Source organism: Aethalodelphis obliquidens, unplaced genomic scaffold, assembly GCF_003676395.1.
Source record: "Aethalodelphis obliquidens isolate GAN/ISIS:26980383/991018 unplaced genomic scaffold, ASM367639v1 scaffold42, whole genome shotgun sequence".
Classification (NCBI taxonomy): domain Eukaryota; kingdom Metazoa; phylum Chordata; class Mammalia; order Artiodactyla; family Delphinidae; genus Aethalodelphis; species Aethalodelphis obliquidens.
In genome coordinates, this window is record NW_020837986.1 from 13,850,446 (window position 1) to 13,873,213 (window position 22,768).

At 47.7% G+C, this 22,768-nt stretch overlaps 1 protein-coding gene across 1 annotated transcript; it reads right to left on the minus strand.

Moving 5' to 3' along the window:
* Positions 1-647: 647 nt before the first annotated feature.
* Positions 648-20,674, minus strand: CUNH20orf96 (chromosome unknown C20orf96 homolog). Its single transcript, XM_027078059.1, has 10 exons — positions 20,378-20,674; positions 19,688-19,805; positions 12,135-12,247; positions 7,516-7,674; positions 6,938-7,037; positions 5,908-6,065; positions 5,726-5,827; positions 5,479-5,565; positions 4,635-4,753; positions 648-1,471 (listed from the first exon to the last, which is right to left on the minus strand). The coding sequence occupies exons 1-10, from the start codon at positions 20,672-20,674 to the stop codon at positions 1,411-1,413; spliced, it is 1,314 nt and encodes a 437-aa protein (XP_026933860.1). The 3' UTR covers positions 648-1,410.
* Positions 20,675-22,768: the final 2,094 nt, after the last annotated feature.

Here is a 22,768-nt window from a genome sequence, read left to right on the forward strand (position 1 = left end):
GAAAGTTCTGGGACAGAGACCCTGCCTATTTCCAGCAGGACAAGAACAAGGAATCCTACACCCCAGGAGGTGCTGGCAGCCATACTGGGACCACAGGGAGTGCCGACCTCAGCAAGAGGAAACACCCTGGAGAACAAAGGAGAGAAAGAGAAACTAGGTCCTCAGTGCCATCGCTTGACTTCTGGTTAAAGCCCCGCCTCACCTAGAATATTTATGTGCCTGAGCCCTTTATCGTTTTGGCCAATCTGACTTGGATGTTCTGTTACCTGTAACCGAAAGTCTCCCAACACAGAGTGGATCTGTGAGCGGCCAGAGGCTCTTGGGAGTGGGAACAGTCTGGGTCCCCAGGGAGGCCAATTCTGAGACAGAGCACAGGGTACAGGACATTGACTACTGAGTGTCCTTGGGACCCGCTGAAGGAGGGAGGAGAGAGAGGTGCACAGGGCTGGGCAGAGGGAGGAGTCAAGCTGCAGTGCCGGTCCAGGGGCAGTTTCAGCCAACCCTCCAAGCAGCCCTGGAGCCAGAACAGCCTTTGGTGTTGGCACCTTAAGCATCATGGAAGGTGGGAAGAGGCTCGGCTCTCTGCAGCCAAGGCAAAGCCCGAAGGCACTGGCAGCTGGAGGCCACCTGCCAGTGGCCCTCCTGGTAACCGGAGCAAAAGCCGTTGCTGGAGAGGGGTCCAGGCAGCGCCCCTCTTAAGTCCATCGTGAAAGAGTATGTGGCAGGGAACAGCGCCTGACTAGGCACCTGAGGATGAGTTGGTGTTCACGTCCACACACCGTTGGGGTAGAAGCGGTGGACAGACAGACGGCTGGACTGGAAAAGAGACGGCCAGCAGCAGTGAAGGTCCAGCAAGTTCCCAGGTGTATCCAACTCAAGGAATCCCCCCTCCATCCCGGAACTGGCCTCAACAGGTCTGGGCACAAATCAGGTGAGAAACTGGAGTCGCACTGCACCAGGGAGGGGGTGGCCCGGAGCCACAGAACCATGGAGACTCAGGCAGGGGGCGGCGCTCCAGCACTTCTCAAGAAGTTTGGAGCCCCAGATGCAGGCAGCACAGTTGCCCACCCCTAATCTTAAGACAAAATCCACTTCTGCCTAGGCTTCTCAGGAAGCCCCAGGCACTGGCAAAAGGCAAACCCAGCTTTATTGGTAAAAAGGACTTGACTAGGAATTCCTACCTGGCTCAGGTAGAAGCACCAACCAAAAGCATGGAGGGAGAGGGGGACGCAGGAAGCGGACAGGAAACAGGAAGCACGCAAGGGAGGAAAGGACGGAGGGAGGGAGCAGGAGGAAGGAAGGAACTGCAGACCAGGTCTGGATGGGGACGTGGGCTTGGAAGGAGAGAACTCAAGGCTCTGGGTGTGGGGAAGAGACCAGGGAGGGAGGGGTGGCCCATCGCCCCGCCATCTAGAAGGGCAGCAGCTCTTCCACAGGGATGTTGAGGATGATGTCCATGTTAGGGGTGCACCTGGTAGGAAACAGCAAAGAGGGGTGTGAGACACCAAGCAGGGGCGCCAGAGCTGCAGGTAGGGGAGCAGGGCCTCAGAGGAACACAACCTGTGACCTTACAGCAAACACACACACACACACACACACACACACACACACACACACACACACACGTCAAAATGGAAAAGGAACTGGTTTGGCAGGACTCATGTTGCCCCACAGAGCTCTGAGGCCAAGAGGAAACAAGAGCTCAGCTCTGAAGTGCTGGGGCCCCTCAGGACGAGCGCTCTCTCTGGAGTCAGGATGACTGGTTTGGAAGCCTAACTCTGTGTCACCTTGAGCACACTGCTTCTCCCCTCTGAGCCTCTGGACATCACTGGGCACCTATGTAACAAGCACTCACTATGCGACAGACCCCAGGCGAGCCTCGTTTCCTCATCTGTCAAGGGGGGAGGGTCCACCTTCAGTCACTGATGGGAAGATTAAATGAGACCAGGCCAGCATGTAATAAGTGCTCAGTAAATGACAGGCATTATTCTTTCCGTAACAGTAGCAAGAGCAGTGGGTTCCCATCTGCACTATCTTCCCATCTCAGTGACCAGCACGAACATTTCCAAGGCTCCAGGATTACATTCTCCCTCCCAGTTCTCTCACCCACTCTCATGGTACATACTGACGCACGCTGAAGGATTTAGACATGAAATGTCAGGATGTCTGCAATTTACAACATTTCAGAAGAAAGAACAAGGAAGAAATGAAGATGAAGCCAATATGGCAAAAATATAACTATTCCTAAATCTAGATGGGTAACTGCGTATTCATCATAATACTCTCTGGACTTTTCTGTATATTTGAAATTGTTCAAAATAATAGTAAAAAAAAAAAATGCATCTCTGTACTGGCAATGCCCAAATTTCCATCTCCAGTCAGTATCTGTCTTCTGATATCTACACTCGTACCCCCAACTGCCTACCTGACAGCTCCACGCTGAGGTCTCTGTAAATTAAACTCAGTGTCCCAGTCAACTGCAGACTGACCTGCGTAAGCATCCTTCACCCCCCCGGCCCCAGCCTTCCCTCTCTCTGGATCTGGTACCACTACCCACCCTGTGACAAAAGCCAGAAACCCAGGGGTCATTCTTGACACCTCCCTGTCCTTGACTTCCCACATCCAAATATCACCAAGACCTACGGGTTTACCTTCTTCAATTCTTCTCCACTCCAACCATCTCTCCTCTCTCTTCTGCCACCCACCCTGGCCAAGCCACTCCCCAACCCCCCCCCCCCCCCACGATTGCCAACCAGACTCCCAGCACCTCCTCTGGCCCCTCTCCAATATCTCCTCCACCCTCTTTTCAAAGTAACTCTTCTTGGAATGCAAATCTGATGTCACCACTCAGCTTACAATTTCTTTGCTTTCAGGGTCAAGTACCAAACTCTTCCCTCGGTCTACCGGGCCCTGCGTGGAGGTTCCTAGGGGCTGAGCTGTCCTGCTTCCTCCCCGTTACTCTCCCCACCACTCTGCATTCCAGCCTCATTCAGCCCCTGGTAAACATCAAGTTCCCTCCTACCACACATGCTCCACAGCCTCACTGCTCCGCTTGTGACCCAGGGACTGGCAGCGTCAGCCTCACCCAGGAGCTTCTTAGAAATGCTGACTCCTTAGCCCCACTCCAGACCTACCGGTTCAGCATCTGCTCTGTAACAAGATCTCTAGGGGATTCCTGTGCACGTTCTGGTTGGAGAAGCTCTGCCTAGGGATGCGCCCCTCCCACGTTTTAGGAGGAGAAAGCGTCTTCCCATTCCCGGTGTCTCCCTGCCCGTGGAGGGGCAGCAGCAGCCATACTGCTCCTGGCCTCACTTTACTCACTCTGCCCCCGGAAAGGGGTACAACGACCTGACCAGTGAGTCTGGAGAATAGGATGGGGCATGGGTGCCCTGTTGCCTCTCAGCCACGAGCAGCCTGCAAGGACGACACTCTCCTCTGCTCCAACACAGCTGACCAAGGAGCTCGACTTGCCCAATTCTGGGTTCACTATTCAGAAGCCAAGATATCTGGAGGTAGAAGCTGTTGCTACCTTCTCTAAAATCAGCTTCATCAGAATAAAAGTGAGCGTCTGGCCCATGTCCGCCTTGCTCCTTTCAGTCTTATTTCAATGTGTTCAGAGCTCAGATAAGGACGACGGTGCCTACTCACCACACCCCCAAGACGCCAGCACCACCACCTGGAAATGTTCTTCCTCCAGTTTCCTCCTTCAGCCCCTTTTGCCCAGTGAACTTCTATGCATCATCCTTCAGACCCTGGTTTAAACTGTCACATTCTCAGGGAAACCTCTCTTGACCCTCCAGACTCCTCTCTGTCCGGGCTACGCTCTGCCAGCGCCACATCTATGCCTCTGCTTCAGCAGCTCTGGGGTCAGTTGCCGCGGGACCTTTGTCAGTGGCTCGTTATCGATTAATGTCTGGTCCCCTCCTTGGCTCCATGGTGTTAGAGCCCAGGGTTACTGGCACTCACAGTGCCTGGCACTCCATAGGCACATCATAAATCTGACAGTACTTTTTAAGGAAAATAAGAGGAGAATGAAGAATAGGAGGTAGAGGAGGAGGAAAGAAGGGGAGAGGAAGAGAAGGAGATAGACATAGAAGATAAGAAGAAGAAAAATAATTTGCAGATGGTAAGATCTGCCCCACATAGAGAGGCGTGGCCTGGTAGGATCCTCACCCTCAGACCCAGAGGGCCTGACCCAAGGGAGGGCAGGCAGCGAACTGGTTTTGGAAGGAGGGAAGTCCTTCCTTTGGGGCCCAGAATTCTGCCCCACGGAGAGAACACCCTTCTTTCCCTGCAGTGTGCCTTCCAGGCCATTCGTCTCTGGAGCCGACCACCCCACTCAACACTGTCTTCCTGAACACCCCAGGAGCTTAGGGGCGGACCCACTTGGTTGAAACGTGGAATGTGGAATTGGAAGGGTCCAGAGAGATTACCTAACTCAGCCTGCTGTGCAGAGATGGGACACTAAGGCCCAAAGATGGGAAAGGTCACATCTGCTACACAGTCAGGGGCAAAGCCAAGGCAAAAACCCAGCCTCCTGCCTCCTCCACCAGGCTGCCTTCCCCGAGAACAGAGAGCTTCTTCGAGTCCAGAGCGTGGCTAGTTTAAGAGGTAGCTACACAAGGATCACGTACTTGGATCTCCGAAGCAGAACGTCCGCAAACACAATCTCTCGGGGTTCCCAGATCTGAAACTGGAGCTGCTCCACCTCAGCCCTTAATACGGGTATTTCCTCCTCAAAATGGTCTATAAGCTGAGGAGAGCAGGGGAAAGTGAGAAACGAAACATTCCCCAACCAAAGGGAGAAAAGGGCAAAATGAACAAGGATTACTGCTCATTCATCTACAGAAATGGCCTGGGCTTTGTCACTTTTGTCACTGGGACTTCCGGACTCCAGACGGGGGTCCTCGCTGTGCAGGGCAGGGCTGGCTCACAAGTTACCGACGATGTTTGATGGTTCCGGTTAAGGGTGAGGGGATCGTGGAGAAGGGAGACAGGTTGCAAATGGGTGGCAGCGCTTGACAGTGAGAATTAACGGGGGCTGGTGGAGGTGATGAAGGCCATTCACTCGGATAACTGATGAAGGTGCAAGATCACGAAAATTACCGCGAGAGGGTGGTGATGGTGGATTTCATTAACACTGGTCATGAGTGACGGTCAATGACAAGAATTAAAGAGGTGGAGACCGGGGCTGGGTAGTGAAATTAAAGTGATGGTCATGTGGTGATGCTTGGCGATGGTGCTGCTGGGTCATGGCTGGCGGTGTTGGTTAATGAGGCAAACCCTAGGCCAGCACAAATCCCCTTCTCAGATGAATGACAAGTGGCATTAATGGCACTGCCAAGGAGGAAGGCTAACACCAGAGTCAGAGACCTCATGAGCGCCACATCAGGACAAGCCTGGCTCCCACAGGTCCTGGGGACCACCCACCCTCCTGCTCTAGCACAGGGGTGACGACCACCTTTGCTGCCCACTCACTTCTCGGAACTTGTCCATGTATTTCAGTATGAGCTGGCTATTCCAAGTCTTCTGCAGGAGCGTTTCCTGATGAGCACGCTGGATTTTCTGCAGAGGAAGGAGAGGTCTGGCTCCCAAGTCTGGCCCCAGGGGCGACCATGCACTGGGTAGCATGGTGGGTGTGGGGGGGGCCTGGAGGCAGAGGACAGGGAAAAAAGCAGGGCTGGGGGCAGGACCTGGATACCTGCCACAGTGGCTGGCTACTCACCACCACCAGAGACCTCAGTAGGTTTTTTTTCTTATTCTGAATCTGGTTGGACATAGATGCCAGGACCATTCTGCACATCTCACTGAGGTCATCCAGCTCATCCTGGGGGTCAGCAGGAGGGTGTTGGCCACCAGCCCTGCCTCCCACATGGTCTGGCGAGGCAAGGCCATGGGCTCACCTACCTGCTGGCTGTCCTTCACCTGCTGCAGCTGGCGCACAAGGTTGGCAACCTGGACCGACTTGATGGGATACTCACGGTCCATGTAAGTGCTCATGAAGCTCACTTTCTTGTGGACCTTCTCGATCTTGGCATCCAGCTGTTCCACCTGCTGCTCCAGGTCTGAAGAGATCAGGAGGGACAGAAGGCAGGATCCTCCCTCAAGAACCCCCCTGGGGAGACCCAAGAGGCAAAGCTCTCCTTGACCAATGAATTGGGGTCTGGGCTGAAGCAAGGTCACACAAGGCTGGGAGGTGGTGGACAGTTAAGCCCCTAGAGAGCTCTTTACCTTTACAGGAGAAGAGGCAGTACCGGGTAGGAAAGAAACTATCCCAGTGCAAGATCCCGGCTCTGCCAATGCCACTGCATGACCCTCACCAAGACCCTCCCTCTCTGGACCTCAGTCCCCTCACACACACGCTCCCAAGGCAATGAGCCCAGTGAAATGGGGCAACACTGGCTCCCAAGACATGACCAGGGCAGGATTAAGACAGTCTATCCTGCCACCCTCCATGGAGGGGATCCCCAGCGTCTGAGGCTGCCTGACACACTGCCCCTCCCCTCAGAAGGCTTCTAGTCTGCTCAGGGGAAAGAAACCACAGGCTCAGCAGGTCTGTGGCCAGTGACCTATTCCAGCCACTGACTCCCAGAGGGACGCTGGCAAGAGAGAGGGAGGCTGGGATTGGATGCTGGCTCCTAGCTGTATAACCTTCATTTCCCTTACCCTCAGTTGCCTCATCTGTAAAATGGGAGAAAAGGAAAACTTCCCTGCCTTACAGGTAGTCGGAATGACGGAGAGTGAGCCCGTAAAAACAAAGCACGTAGGGCCTGCAAGCGCTAAGTGCTTGATGAGTAAGCTGTCAGCTGTGCATCTTAGCAGAAGGGAGGTGATGGGCCTGATGGTTTCCGAAAGGGAGGTGCAAGGGGAATGCCCGGCGGCTGACCTCCACAGAGGGCCAGGCGAGGGTCAGGGAGTCAGCCCCAGGGATTCTTACTGTGTATCCTGGATTCCTCCTTCTCCTCCCATTCCTGAAGCTCACACTTCATCTGGTGCAGCTTCTTCTTGTTTGAGTACTCCAAGATGTCAGCGATGGTCTGTGGGAGTGGGGGGCGGGGAGGGGGGTCAGCTCACCCCAAGCCTCCACTGGTGCAGCCAAAGCACGGACTGTCAGAGGACTCAGCACTTCCTCAGAGGAGTCTCCAAACCCAACCCCACACATACTGTGTGCCAGGCACAACTCCTCTTCAGGGTGGGTGCAGTTGTGCCCCAGTTTTACAGGGCTCAGAGGTTAACCCAAACTCTTCCAGCTAATAAGTGCTGATGGGGATGAGTCCCCACCCCCCGCCACCCCCAGTCTGATTCCAAAGCCCAGGTAGGTGGGCGGGGGGTGGGGGTGGGGGCCGGAGTGTGTAAGAGATGTATCCTCCACATGGAGGAAGCAGCTTGCGCAATGGGCCGGGAGAGGCCGGGAGAATGCAGGAGAGGGCGCCCAAGCGCTCAGGAGGGCGGCGTCGCGGGCTGGACCGCAACGCAGGGCAGAGGCAGGGCTGCGGGGCCACGGTGGGGGCTCACCGTGAAGACGTCCTCCTGCTGCAGCATCACCCGCACTTTCAGGGCCGAGCTGTCGTCCGTGTCCTGGATGGTCTTGATCAGTTCCCCACAGAGCTTGGTGAGGAAGTCCTCGTGGTTGCAGAGCTCCTGGTGCGCGGTTCGCCGGTTCCTGAGCATCGTCTGCAAGCGGAGGAACAGGGAAAGGGGGCAGTGTTTCGTGATACGCGGAGCTGGCCGGAACCTCCGGGAGCCTAGGGACCACTTCCCTCCCGCCGCAATCCGCCCCCTCGTGGCCTCGACTGGTAAATGCCACCCGAGCTGGGCGGCGGTTCCCCATTGTCTGCGGGTCAGAGCACCTTGAATTATTTCATCCTTGCTGAAACACCCATTTTCCCATAATTTTACACTCTGAGGTGGGGATATATCTTACAGTTGGTGGCGTGTTACAGTCTAATTGACAAATATTTTATTAGTGGGTAATTAAGATAAAGGTACACCTTATTATCAATGGCTTCTTAGAATCGATGAACTATATAGTACTAGCAATAATAGAAAACGCCCAAGTAGGAAAGAAGATGGCCGAGGTTATGGGCCTTGTCTGGAGAAGAAGCAGGAGAGGCAGAGTGGATGATAATCGCTACCATTTCTCGTCAGGCAGCTGAGCTGAGTGAGGACTGTTTCATACAACAGCCCCTGGGAAAAGAAGGAGCCTCTAAGGGATTAAGGGACTTGCCTAAGGGCCCCCAAGCAGGTACACATAACCTACAATAATAATAACAACAAGAACAATCGCTGAGGGTGCCTCACTCAGCAGGCGGCTCAGGGTATCAGCTTACCCTCCAACAACCCTCTGTTCCCCAGCTCTATTTTACTCATAGGTGGATGGATGTTCAGGCGGGTTACATGACTGCCCCAAAGTTGCACAAACAGGAAGTAGTGGCACCGGAACTCGAAAGGCAGACTTCCGACTCCCAATGTCTATCTTTCCACTACATTAAGATGAGGAGCTGAGTGGGCCTAAGGCTGCAAGGCGGGCTGAACCTCACAGTGATCAAGGCTTGGATGTTAGGCCTCGACACACCTTGGTTCAAATGCCAGCTCTGCCACTTCCCACCTAAGGGAACCTGGGCACGTTAGTTAGCCTCCCAGAACCCTGCTCTACTCATTCCGTATGTTAGGAAACTAATGCCGGCTTCAGAGAGCTGCTGCTATAAAAAACAGATGAGGTAATATTCACAGTCAAGCCGCTTAGTGGCGCGTCTCGCACACTCAGTGACGAGTCACCATTCTCACCGGTTCTCACCCTCCGCCTCTGCCAGGCTATGTGCTCTCTGCTTTATTCCTTCTGTTCTTCATTTCTCTGTCCTTTGCTAGAAACTACCTCTTCCTAGCCCTCAGCTGCCATATTCCTCACGCAATAATGAGTAATAGTGCAAATGCACAGAGTACTTATTATGAACTCTAAAGTATGCTAAGCACTTCCCATGCACTACCTCACTTGGGACTATTATTTTTGGCTTTGCTTTTTGTTTTTTTTTTGCGGTACGCGGGCCTCTCACTCTTGTGGCCTCTCCCGTTGTGGAGCACAGGCTCCGGACGCGCAGGCTCGGTGGCCATGGCTCACGGACCCAGCCGCTCCGCGGCATGTGGGATCTTCCCAGACCAGGGCACAAACCCGTGTCCCCTGCATCGGCAGATGGACTCTCAACCACTGCGCCACCAGAGAAGCCTACTTGGGACTATTATTATCCCCACTTTAGAGAAGCAGAACTTGAGGGTCAGAGAGATGCAGTACCTTACCCAAGGTCACCCATCGCAGAGCCGTTGTCCTTGAAGTCTGGGCTCCTAGCCACTCCACCATCTTGCCTTCACATCTCCAGACCAAAACATCTCCAAATATGGCCCACGGGGACCAGAAGCATCTTGTGAAAAATGCCAGTCTCTTGAGTCTCGGGCCCACTGAGCCCCACTCCCAGGTGATTCTGATAAAGTGTACAATTAATGACCTCTGCTCTAGAAATGGATCTTCGCTGACCACCAGCTCTAGGGTAGAAACCCTACTTTGTGCCGTCCTGACCCTTACCCAATTTGTAATTACATAATTACAGTTTGTAATTATGTCTCCCCTTTTCCCAATTTATTTTTCTCCTAGGACTCATCGCTACCAAACATAACATGTTTTTCTTATTATCTTGTTTCGTGTCTGTCTACTCAACTAGAATTTTACAGCCAGGAGGGCAGGGGCTCTGGTTGTTTTGTCACAGCTGTATGTATCTCCAGCACACAGGACAGTGCCTGGAGCTCCACAAGTATGGGTTGAATAAACTGATGAGTACAATTCTTTGGGGGTTTAAATTCATTTATCATGTGTCTCCCCACTAAAGTATAAGCTCCATCATAGCACAGATTCTAAGGGCCATGTTCACAGCTGTGTCCCCAACACCCGGCTTGGTGCCTGGCATATCGTAGGCATTCTCTCAGGAGTTGTTGATCGAGTAAGTGACTGTCCTAAGGCTGAGGGGCAGAGTCAGGATCCTACTTCATATCCAAGAACAAACCAACTGAGTCATTTCTACTCCCTTGCTCTGTTTCCCCCTTGTCCCCACAGCCCGTTCTGCACACAGCAGCAGCAGCCCAAGGACTCCCGTGAAAATCTAAGTCAGATCATTTCCCCACTCTACTCAGAATCCTCCAGGGTCTTCCTGCCTTACTCTATGCAAACACAAAGCCTAATCATGGACTACAGGGCTGTATACAAGCTATCTCCTTCCCCCCACAGCCCACCATCTTTCTTCCTCATCACCTGGCCCATCACTGACCTCACACCAACCTCAGGGCCTTTGCACTTCCAGCTTCTTGGCCTGGAACATTCCCCCTCAGATGTCACCACCTTAGCAGCCTTCCCTGACCACCCTCCTAAAACAGTCATGGCCACTCCATCCTCTGTGCCTCTTAAGCCCCTAACCTTATTTTACACTTCTTCATAGCTCTTAACCCTCACTACACATATTACATTTTTATCTGTCTTACTTATTGTCTGTCTCCCCGAGTAGAATGTGAGCTCCCTAAGGTCAGAGTCCACATCACTGGTGAATCCCCACACCTAGAACAGGGTCTGGCACATAGTAGGTGCTCAAATATTTGTTGACTAAACAAATGAATGATTACAAGAGACAGTATTAGGAACTGGTTAGGAGCACAACTTTTAGAGCCAATTGTCCAAGTTCATCTTTCAGACAAAAACACATAAACCCTTCTAAAGTCAGGATAAAAATAACATCAGAGGGCTTCCCTGGTGGCACAGTGGTTGAGGGTCCGCCTGCCAATGCAGGGGACACGGGTTCGTGACCCGGTCCGGGAAGATCCCACATGCCGCGGAGCGGCTGGGCCTGCTGAGCCTGCACGTCCGGAGCCTGTGCTCCACAATGGGAGAGGCCACAACAGTGAGAGGCCCACATACCACAAAAAAATAAAAATTAAAAAAATAACATCAGAAATATGAGTTCCTACTTTACAAATGCAGGGCTGCCTCTAAACCATTTTTGCAAAATTGAAGGTTAAAGGAAAAAAAAGGTTTCAAGGCAAATACATTTTTCCCTATTTCTTTATATACAGTCCTTGTTCATTGACTCATATTAAAAACTTTCCTGAAGAAGTTAAGAATTCTTCTATAGTATTTTGTAGTATTTATAGTATTTGGTATTTTACTTTCTCCTATGGACACAAAAGCCCCCTCTTCTTCTAGTCATTTCAAATACTTTGAAACAATGTTCAGAAGCCATAAAAAAACAATGGATGGTAAGAAAATCAATTATCAAAAGTTCTATTAGTTGATGTGAAAATTTTTAATAGTAAGCTCCTAAGCCTTTCTTTAAGATGCACTGTATTCCGTAAAAGGCTAATTTACTGGAAATTTTAAAAGGAACAAGCCACTAAATTGTGTTCCTAATGCAGTAAAATAAAAAGTGATTCTGCTCAAAGGGAGCACAGTCCTGCCAACACATTGATCTTGGACTTCTGGCCTCCAGAACTGTGAGACAATAAATTTCTATTGTTTTAAGTCAAAAAAAAAAAAAATTAGTGATTTGTTTCCCTGGGATCCTCCAAAGGTGAACAGCGAGTTGGTTTTATTTGTTCTTTCATAGATGTTCATATATTTCATGTTTTAATGCATTGCAGTCATTAATGTTAAAAAAAAAAGTGATTCTGATCATTTTCCTGAGTCTTAAACACAAAAGCAAGGGACTTCCCTAGTGGTCCAGTGGTTAAGACTCTGTGCTCCCAAAAAAAGACTCTGTGCTCCCAATGCAGGGGGCGCAGGTTCGATCCCTGGTCAGGGAACTAAGATCCCACATGCCTTGCAGCGCGGCCAAAAAATACAAAAACAAAGGCAAACTACTGTTTGCCTAACTGGCTTTGACCCCTGGTACTGCATTTTCTAGCTGCGTGGTCTGTGTCATCTCCCTGCACCTCGGTTTCCCCATCTGTAGAAGAGGGATGATGATAAGCGTGCCCACGGGGTTGCTGTGGGGATGAGGAGTCAAGTCGGGCACCCATGAAGTGCTCAGTGCGTGTTTGCTATCACCATCCCCCGCCCCCTGCCCTGGGCCCTGGTGCCTGCGGAAAGATGCTCGTCATACTCTCACTAGTCGGATTTTGGTCTGTGTCTTCCCCGAGTCCAACTTTCCTCTGCGCAGTTCTAGTGGATTCCTCGGCTGACTTGTCATCCACAAGGTGGGCTTGGATTGCAACCCTAGGGTATAGGAAAGGACAGAGAGAGTGTGAGGGTAGAGGCAGGTCTGGGGTCAGGTCCCAGAGAAGGCACCAGCCATGAGAAACCCCAATGCCATCCACTCATGTCCTTATAATGTACGACAGTGAGACTGAGGAATGAAGCTCACATCCATCAGTTAGCTCCCAGGCCCCACTCTGAGCCTTGTTATAACGGACAGAGAAGCCCAGGAGACTTCCACATACCACAGTGACGGTGGGGTTGAACAGAGGGGAGGAGAGGGGTAGCAGCAGGAGATGGCCAGACATCCCCAATCTCTCCCACCAAGCTGGCCGGTGGCAAGCTCAGAAGGGGTAGGGGTTAATAGCAACAACTAATGAAGCAGACAGCCTGGGTTTGAATCTGAATTCTGCCTTCTACTAGCTATATGACCTTAGGTAGGTCACATGACCTCTCTGTCCCTCAGCTTTCCCATCTGTAAAACAGAAATAATCATCATGCCTACCTCACAGAGTTGTAGTGAAATTAAAAAAGAAGTTACTATAAAGTATTTGGAATAGTGCCTAACCCATATTCAGTGCTAAATATAAATTACTAGCTGTCACTGTTATTACCAATGACCTGAGAATTGGGATCAGGACCACAGCATCAGATAAAGGCACAGGAGCCGTGCAAAATGCTAACCAGCTGTCTCTGGAATACCTGTAAAAGCTGTGGTCCTGCCGGATGAGAAGTACACGAAAATAATTCAGATCGGAAGAAGGCATTAGGAGGGCATGTTCTGAGAATGCCTGCCTCCTCTCTACGCATCCTGCGCAGTTATGAGGCAAATCACACAGATGATCACAAACACTACTGCTGCCTTGTCAGCCCCCGCCAACATCTCTGTTGGAGGTGCAACCCAGTTCATTTTTGAAAAATATTATTTCTTTTATGGATCAATATCCTTAATTTAGTATTAAGTGTTGAAGTGACAAAGTAAAATTAGAGTAATTTTGTGTTAAAGTTATGAATTATCTGTATGTATCTGGTATTGAATTGTATTGTTTGAGAGATGGAGTGATTAATAGATTAATTTTGTGGTTCTAATTTAAAATGTGTAAGTGAGATTTTGATTTAGATTTGTTTTGAGTTGAAAGGTTTAATACACTCTTATTAAATGTGTATAAATTACAATTTTTAAATGAACATAAGATTATCCATATTTAGAAGTTTATTTATTAGATATACAAGAATTACATTAAATACCCAATGGTTTTGTTCATCAGAACAAGTGAACTCTTTGAAAATGAAAGTGAATATATTAAATTTTAAAGGTGGCTTAAACGATTTAGGAGAATTAACCAACTTCCAAAACCCCCTTCACAAGGGTTTTTAAAAATTATAACATTTGTAAGCTGAACTTAAATACTTAGCAAGATTTATTGCTTTAATAAGGAGTATTTCTTTTCATTAATGGTGGTAGCCCTGATTTATTATTTTTGTAATTAAACTTTTTATTTTTAAATAAATTCAGATTACATTTACTTAAGAAATAATGAAGAGAAACCCTATGTTCCCTTAACCCAATTTTTCCCGACCGTAACATCTTGCAAAACTAAGTACGATATCACAACCAGAACACTGAAAGACAGAACATTTCCACAACCACAAGGATCTCTTATGCTGCCTTTTATTGCCACACCCACTTCCTCCCCTTCCATGCTCCCCCTACCTATGTCAATCACTAATCTGTTCTCCATTTCTACAAATTCTGTCATTCCCAGATGGCTATACAAATGGAATCATACAGTATGTCACTTCTGAGATAGGCTTTTTTCACTCAGCATAATTCTCTGGAGATTCATCCAAGTTAGTGAATGTATCAAAAGTTCTTTCCTTCTTCTTGCTGAACAGTACTACATGCTATGGAATGGATGTACCATCGTTTGTTTTTTGTTGTTGTTGTTTTTTGGGGGTTTTTTGCGGTACGCGGGCCTCTCACTGCTGCGGCCTCTCCCGTTGCAGAGCACAGGCTCCGGACGCGCAGGGTCAGCGGCCATGACTCACGGGCCCAGCCGCTCCGCGGCATGCGGGATCCTCCCAAACCGGGGCACGAACCCGTGTACCCTGCATCGGCAGGCGGCCTCCCAACCACTGCGCCACCAGGGAAGCCCATCATAGTTTGTTTAACTACTCACTCATTAAAGGACATCTGGATTGTTTCCAGTTTGGGGGTATTATGAATAAGGCTACTCTGGAACTTTCATGCACTTTTTTTTTTTTTTCACTTTTTAAAATTGAAGTACAGTTGATTTACAAGTTGTCTTAGTTTCTGGTGTACAGCAAAGTGATTCAGTTATTTATATATATATATATATATATATATATATATACTTTTCATATTCTTTTCCATTATAGTTTATTACAAGATATTGAATATAATTCCCTATGGTATACAGTAGGACCTCGTTGTTTATCTATTTTATATATACTAGTTTGTATCTGCTAATCCCAAACTTCTAATTTATCTCTACACCCACCTTTCCCCTTTGGTAACCATAAGTTTGTTTTCTATGTCTGTGAGTCTGTTTCTGTTTTGTAAATAAGTTCATTTGTATCATATTTTAGGTTCCACATATAAATGATATCATACGATATTTGTCTTTCTGATTCACTTCACTTAGTATGGTAATCTCTAGGTCCATCCATGTTGCTGCAAATGGCATTATTTCATTCTTTTTTATGGCTGTGTAGTATTCCTGTGTGTGCGTGTGTGTGTGTGTGTGTGCGTCTGTGTGTGTATACACACCACATCGTCTTTTTTTTTTTAAACATCTTTATTGGAGTATAATTGCTTTACAATGGTGTGTTAGTTTCTGCTGTATAACAAAGTGAATCAGCTATACATATACATATATCCCCATATCTCCTCCCTCTTGCGTCTCCCTCCCACCCTCCCTAACCCACCCTTCTAGGTGGTAACAAAGCACCAAGCTGCTCTCCCTGTGCTAATGTGGCTGCTTCCCACTAGCTATGTATTTTACATTTGGTAGTGTACATATGTCCATGCCACTCTCTTTTTGTCCCAGCTTACCCTTCCCCCTCCCAGTGTCAAGTCCATTTTCTACATCTGCATCTTTATTCCTGTCCTGCCCCTAGGTTTTTCAGAACCTTTATTTTTTTATAGATTCCATATATATGTGTTACCATACAGTCTTTGTTTTTCTCTTTCTGACTTACTTCACTTTGTATGACAGACTCTAGGTCCATCCACCTCACTACAAATAACTCAATTTTGTTTCTTTTTATGGCTGAGTAATATTCCATTGTATATATGTGCCACATATTCTTTATCCATTCATCTGTCGATGGACACTTAGGTTGCTTCCATGTCCTGGCTATTGTAAATAGAGCTGTAATGAACATTGTGGTACATGACTCTTTGAATTATGGTTTTCTCAGGGTATATGCTCAGTAGTGGGATTGCTGGGCTGCATGGTAGTTCTATTTTTAGTTTTTTAAGGAACCTCCATACTGTTCTCCATAGTGGCTGTATCAATTTACATTTCCCCCAACAGTGCAAGAGGGTTCCCTTTTCTCCACACCTTCTCCAGCATTTATTGTTTGTAGATTTTTTGATGATGGCCATTCTGACTGGTGTGAGGTGATGCCTCATTGTAGTTTTGATTTGCATTTCTCTAATGATTAGTGATGTTGAGCATCCTTTCATGTGTTTGTTAGCAATCTGTATATCTTCTTTGGAGAAATGTCTGTTTAGGTCTTCTGCCCATTTTTGTATTGGGTTGTTGGTTTTTTTGATATTGAGCTGCATAAGCTGCTTGTAAATTTTGGAGATTAATCCTTTGTCAGTTGCTTCATTTGCAAATATTTTCTCCCATTCAGAGGGACGTCTTTTCATCTTGTTTATGGTTTCCTTTGCTGTGCAAAAGCCTTTAAGTTTCATTAGGTCCCATGTGTTTATTTTTGTTTTTATTTCCATTTCAGAAGGTGGGTCAAAAAGGATCTTGCTGTGATGTATGTCATAGAGTGTTCTGCCTATGTTTTCCTCTAAGAGTTTTATAGTGTCTGGCCTTATATTTAGGTCTTTAATCCATTTTGAGTTTATTTTGTGTATGGTGTTAGGGAGTGTTCTAATTTCATTCTTTTACATGTAGCTGTCCAGTTTTCCCAGCACCACTTATTGAAGAGGCTGTCTTTTCTCCGCTGTATATTCTTGCCTCCTTTACCAAAGATAAGGTGACCATATGTGCGTGGGTTTATCTCTGGGCTTTCTATCCTGTTCCATTGATCTATATTTCTGTTTTTGTGCCAGTACCATACTGTCTTGATTACTGTAGCTTTGTAGTATAGTCTGAAGTCAAGGAGCCTGATTCCTCCAACTCCATTTTTCTTTCTTAAGATTGCTTTACTATTCAGGGTCTTTTGTGTTTCCATCCAAATTGTGGAATTTTTTGTTCTAGTTCTGTGAAAAATGCCAGTGGTAGTTTGATAAGGATTGCATTGAATCTGTAGATTGCTTTGGGTAGTATAGTCATTTTCACAATGTTGATTCTTCCAATCCAAGAACATGGTATATCCCTCCATCTGTTTGTATCATCTTTAATTTCTTTCATCAGTGTCTTATAGTTTTCTGCATACAGGTCTTTTGTCTCCTTAGGTAGGTTTATTCCTACCTAAGGTATTTTACCTTTTGGATATGCTCTTGCACTGGTTTTTTTGTGACCATAAGTTTCACGTCTCTGGAACAAATGCCCAAGAGTGCAATTGTTGGATCATTATGGGAAATGTGTGTTTAGTTTCATAGGAAACTGCCATATTCTTTTCCAGAATGGCAGCTCCATTTCACATACCCACAAGCAATGTATGCATGACCCAGTTTCTCCTCGTTGCCAACATTTGGTGTTCCATTTTACCCATTCTGATAGGTGTGCAGTGACACCTCATTGTGGTTTAATTTGCATAGCCCTAATGGATAATGATGTTGAACATCTTTTCACGTGCTTATTTACCATGTGTATTTCCTCTTTGGGTGAAATGCCTCTTCATGTCTTTTGCCCATTTTCTAACTGAATTGTTTTTCTAGTGAGTTTTGATGGTTCCCAATATATTCTACAAAGCAGTCCTTTGTCAGATATGTGGTTTGCAAACATTTTCTCCAAGTCTGTAGCTTGTCTTTTCATACTCTTAACAGAGTCTTTCAAAGAACAAAAGTCTTAAATTTTGATGAAGTCCAACTTGTCCATTTATTTCATTTTTCTTTTATGGATCCAGCTGTTTGTGTAAAGTCAAAGAACTCTTCACTTGGCCATCAGTCCCAAAGATTTTTCTCTCCTATGTTTTTTTCTAAAAGTTTTACTGTTTTACATTTTACATTTATTTTTTACTTCATTTCTCCAGTGGTTGACTGTGGGTCCTGGAGCCAAACTGCCAAATATCACAGTCTGGATGTGCCCATCCTACCTGTGACCTTGGGAGTTACACCTGTCTGTGCCTCAGGTTCCTCATCTGTAAGAGGAGGTGATAACAACAGCACTCACCTCATGGGGTTGTTGGGAAGATTAAATGAAGTGACAGGTGTAAAGTGTTGAGAACAGTATCTAGCACATAGTAAGTGCTTGGTATACGGTAACTGCTCTTGTTCTGTTTGTGGGTGTGTCTGTTACATACCTCACCGCTTCCCCAGTGAAAGAAAAGGGCAAGAGTTTCCTTGTAGATGCTGTTTGAATAGGGTCTAGGACCAAAGACAAAAATTCTGTCACTACCACCAGGTCTTGGGCTTCCCTGGTGGCACAGTGGTTGAGAATCCGCCTGCCGACGTAGGGGACACGGGTTCGGGCCCTGGTCCAGGAAGATCCCACATGCCGCGGAGCGGCTGGGCCCGTGAGCCATGGCCGCTGAGCCTGCGCGTCCGGAGCCTGTGCTCTGCAACGGGAGAGGCCGCAACAGTGAGAGGCCTGCGTACAGCAAAAAAAAAAAAACTACCACCAGCTCTTGTGCTCATCACTTTATATCAATGACTCTCGACAGGGGTGTTTTAGATATATTGGCGGGGGGGGATCTATGGGTTCTCATTGGGGGCCCAAGTGGCATCTATAGGTGGGGGCCAGGGACACAAGATATCCCCCAGAACAGGACAACCCCATAGAACATAGAATTCTCCTGTCCTGCATAACTCTCCTAAGTCCTACTAGATATGACATAGGTAAAACCCCTATTTATAACAATCCGATCCCAGAACCTGACTCTGTTTTACATATAGCCACAAAGAATATTTTTCAGGGTTTTACTATAATGCTGAATTTTCCAAGAAAGCAGCTACAATCAAGGGAAGATTGTGCTCTTTTTGTTTAGAACTTTACCAAGACATGGGCACCACTTTGGAAATCACAGTTGCAATGAAAAATCCCTCTTGGTATTTTGAGTCCCTGATTTCCCACCGTGTGTCACTCTGCATTTGCAACTGTTATGTTCACCATGACTCCACATCTATGAGTAAGCTTCTGAAGACTTTCTAATGTCTTCTAACGGACTCCATCCTGAGCATTTACATACTGAAATATACTTTATTTAACTATAAATAACTTTCCATTTCCTTTACAGTTATGGTATTAAATTAATATTTAAAAATTATATATGTAGGTAGGTTATATTATCTATGAAGTTTATTTCAGGATACTAAAGGAATATTACAAAATATTTGTAATATTTGTCATTAAAAGGAGTGTTGGGTCTGAATAACAATGCTTTACACAGATCTTCTCATTTAATTCTCACAACAATCCTATCAGGTAAAGATTAGTGTCCTCATTTTACAAATGAGAAAACAAAAACTCATTCATCTTTCTCACTTTCCCAAGAGAGCAGATGGGAGAGCCAAGGTCTGAACCCGTGTCTGCCTGAGCCAAGGCCTCAGAACTCCCCTGGAAGGCATGACAGTGATGTGGCAGAGATTATCCCAAGTTCACCAAACCCTGTTTTCTTTTCCTCCTGGACACATAGCTGGACTATATTTCCCATCTTCCCTTGTGGTTAAGGGTAGGCATGTGACTGAGTTATGGACACTGGAATATGAGTAGAAGTGATGTGTGTCACTTCAAGTCTATGCCCTGAAGAAGAAATACCCACAGGATCATCCATACTCTTGCTCTCTCTCTTCTCTCTCTGCTGGATGCAAAAGTACCCAGCAGAGGACTTCAAGGCCTTAAAAAATGTCATTGTCACAAGGTGAAGGAGCCTAGATCCCTGAATGATCACATGAAAAAGATTACTCCCTCCCCGCTAGATCCACAAATGTACTTCAACATAAATGAGAAATATGTTTCTGTATCAATACTTGAAATCTGGGGATTGTTTGTTATAGCAGTTAGCCTACCCTGATATAAATGTTGTCACCAAGGGCCAAGAGCATCCACTCCATCCTGTCCCCAACTCCACCAGCACCCAAGTGCCTCTGCCCACCTGGCTGGATGGTAGTCCAGGTCTTCATTTTGCTTTTCTGAGTGTTGACAGCTCGTGGGATCGGAGGCAGAGTAGATGGCTTGGCTTTCTGCTTGGACCGCTGCCATGGAACATAATCCTACCAGACATAACACAAATCAGTCACACAACTCATGGGCTCAAATCCCAGCTTACCCCCTTACAGATATCTGTAACCTTGATCAAGTGGATTTACCTCTCTGAGCCTCAATTTTCTCATCTGTAAACTGGATCTAATTATAAAAGCTACCTCCACAGGTTGGTACAAAAATTCCAAAAGATGATATTTGTAAAGCATGTGGTAAGTGTTCCATAAGTGTTAGCTATCACTTTTTCAGCAGCCAGCCAGAATTTACTAAGCACATCGGCTGGGAGGTGCTAAGAACTGTGAGAAACAGAAGGCATGGAAAAGACCCAACAGGAAAGCAATCAGAGATAAATAAGAGAGCAGCATGATACACTCTTACATCCTGATAGGTGGTGAGAAAACTGAGCTTCAGAGCCACGCCCCGGGTCCCACAGCAAATGCATGACAGAGCCGGGCCTGGAATTCAGGTTTCTGGATTCTATTGCCCAGGACAGTCACCGCCGTGGGCGTTGAGAGCAAGCTGACTGCAAGCCCAGGGTCAGCAAGCCCCACCCACATACCTTCCCTAGCCCTCTTGGACTCACCAGAACCTGGAACTGGGGGACTGTGGAGCAAATCCCAGCGTGGTTGAGTCTGGATTGGGGCGGGAAAGAACTCCCATCATTCCCAACCCATGGGATGCAAGCAGCAAACGTGAAACTGGCATGGGGTCTCGAAGCCGAAATCTCACCGACTAGGGACACAAGCCAAGCAGGGGCTGGAGAGCTCGAGGGAGAGGCGGGGCTCGGGAGATGGGGCGGGCGGGGGGGGAGGGCGGGGTCAAAAGGCCTTGGGACAACACCCGGCGAGGACCCAGCCAGAGATAGGTTGGGCGCACGCATGCGCGGTCCACAGCCCCTCCATACGCCTTTTACGTACTTCGGAGAGACGCGCGCCATTAGGGGGAATGGAAGAAGAGTCCGGAGGCCTTGGGGCCCCGATTTTTTGGGCAGCCTATTTGTTCGGCTTCTCCAACTTCCTTGTCTCAGCGTGGGTCGCGCGGTAACCAAGGCCACTCAAACTTCCCAGCGAGACCTGCCGCTTTCTTGCCTGTCTTGGTCTCCAAGGAAACGGACGCAGACTACCGAGCGCCTAGAGGAACGAATATCGCAAAGGAAAAAGTAGCTCTCTCCACATTCTTCTCATCGTGGTTTCAAATTCCCCTCAGCTGGCCCAGCCTATCATGCTAAAGACTCAAGTCATATTTCTCCTCTCAGCAAACCTCCATCACTTCCTTCTCCATCCTTACTCTTGGCTAATGACGTTGCTTCCTATTTTACGAGGAAAATCACGGGGCTCAGTAAACTCATAATTTCACATCACTTCATTTACCCACCTACATGCCTCCCTCCTGAGACTATGTGTAAACTGCCTACTGACACCGATTCCTACAATTGTGCACTGAATCCTGTCCTCACTCATTTTCTCTATGATATTCCCTGGGCAATTCTCCCTGTTTTCTCCATCACCCCTTCCTCTGTATTATTCTCATCGCTTTACCAACATATTTTAATTTCTCCTATTAAAAAAAGTGACCACTTAGCATCCAGCTACCCTCCTGTTTCTGCTTCACTTTACAGCAAAACTTCTAGAGAGGTTTGCCTACTGTTTCCCATTCCTTTCCGCCTGTTCAGTCAGGCTTTCACTCTCCACCTCTCCTCTGGAACTGCCCTTGTCAACACTACCAGTGACCTCCGTTTTGCTAATCCCCACGGTCACCTCTCAGCCCTCATCTTACTGAGCCTGTCTGCAGCATTTGACACAACAGATCACTCCCTCCTTGACACACTTTCTAAACTGGTGTCCAGCAAACCACTCTCTTGTGTTGCTTCCTACCTACTTCTCTTCTCCTTTCCTGGTTTCTCCTCTTCTCCCTTTACTCCCAGGTCGCCCCAGGACTCAGACCGAGCCCTCTCTTTTTCTCTGTCCATTCTCACTACATTTGTGCTCCCTTCCGGTCTTGTGACTTCAGATGCCAACTCTAGATGCCTCCCAGACTCAATTCTCTAGCCTCTCCGTTGAATTCCAGACACATACATCCAACTGCCTATTCAACATCTCCACCTGGGCGCCTAAGGGGCAACTCTAACATTGAATATTTCCCCAAAAGCATTCTTCCCCAACTCAAAGTGGCAACTCTTTTTCTGGAGTCATTCTTTTTCATTCTCCACCTCCACTCTTCCGCACCACACGGCATGAGGGATCTTATTTCCCCCCACCAGGGATCAAACATGCTGCCTGCAGCGCGGAGCCCTAACCACTGGACCTGGACCTCCAGGGAATTCCCCTGCAGTCATTCTTAACTCATCTTTTGACTCATCCTCATCCCACAACCAAATCTGTCAGCAATACCTTCAAAGTAATCTGGAATAAGACTGCTAACTACTACCACCACCCGTACAAATATATACCCCACTTTCACTCTGGGACTACAGTACCAGCTCCCATGCTTACCCCACTCCAGTTCTCTCTCCACACCCCAGATTTGCTAGATAGAGCACAGATTTTAAAGTGCGTTCCAGTTTAAAAAATAAATTGGAAATTAATTAATTTAAAAAATAAATTGGAGGGAGCAAATAATTTAAAAGCACTCACACTCTAATAGAGGAATGTTACTATAGACCACAAGGCCAGAGCTCCCAACCTTCTCCCCCTCTTAAAAATCATAGGAAAATGTTATAAATAGCACTGCACGCTGTGGTCAACAGAAGGGACTGCTATGGCAAAAGCAATCAGCATGGATACTCTGGCCAATCAAGACCCTCCCAGCGGCCCCTAGGGCTGAGGGAAGCACTATGTCAGGCACCCCATTTGCAGAGCCACAGCGCTGCAGCAGGGAGGTTCTGCCAGGAAACCGATAAGAAGGAGGAGGTAGCAGTATGTGGTGGACCTGGGGGGTTGTCTACCCAGCAGCCATTCCTCCCCTTCATCCCAGC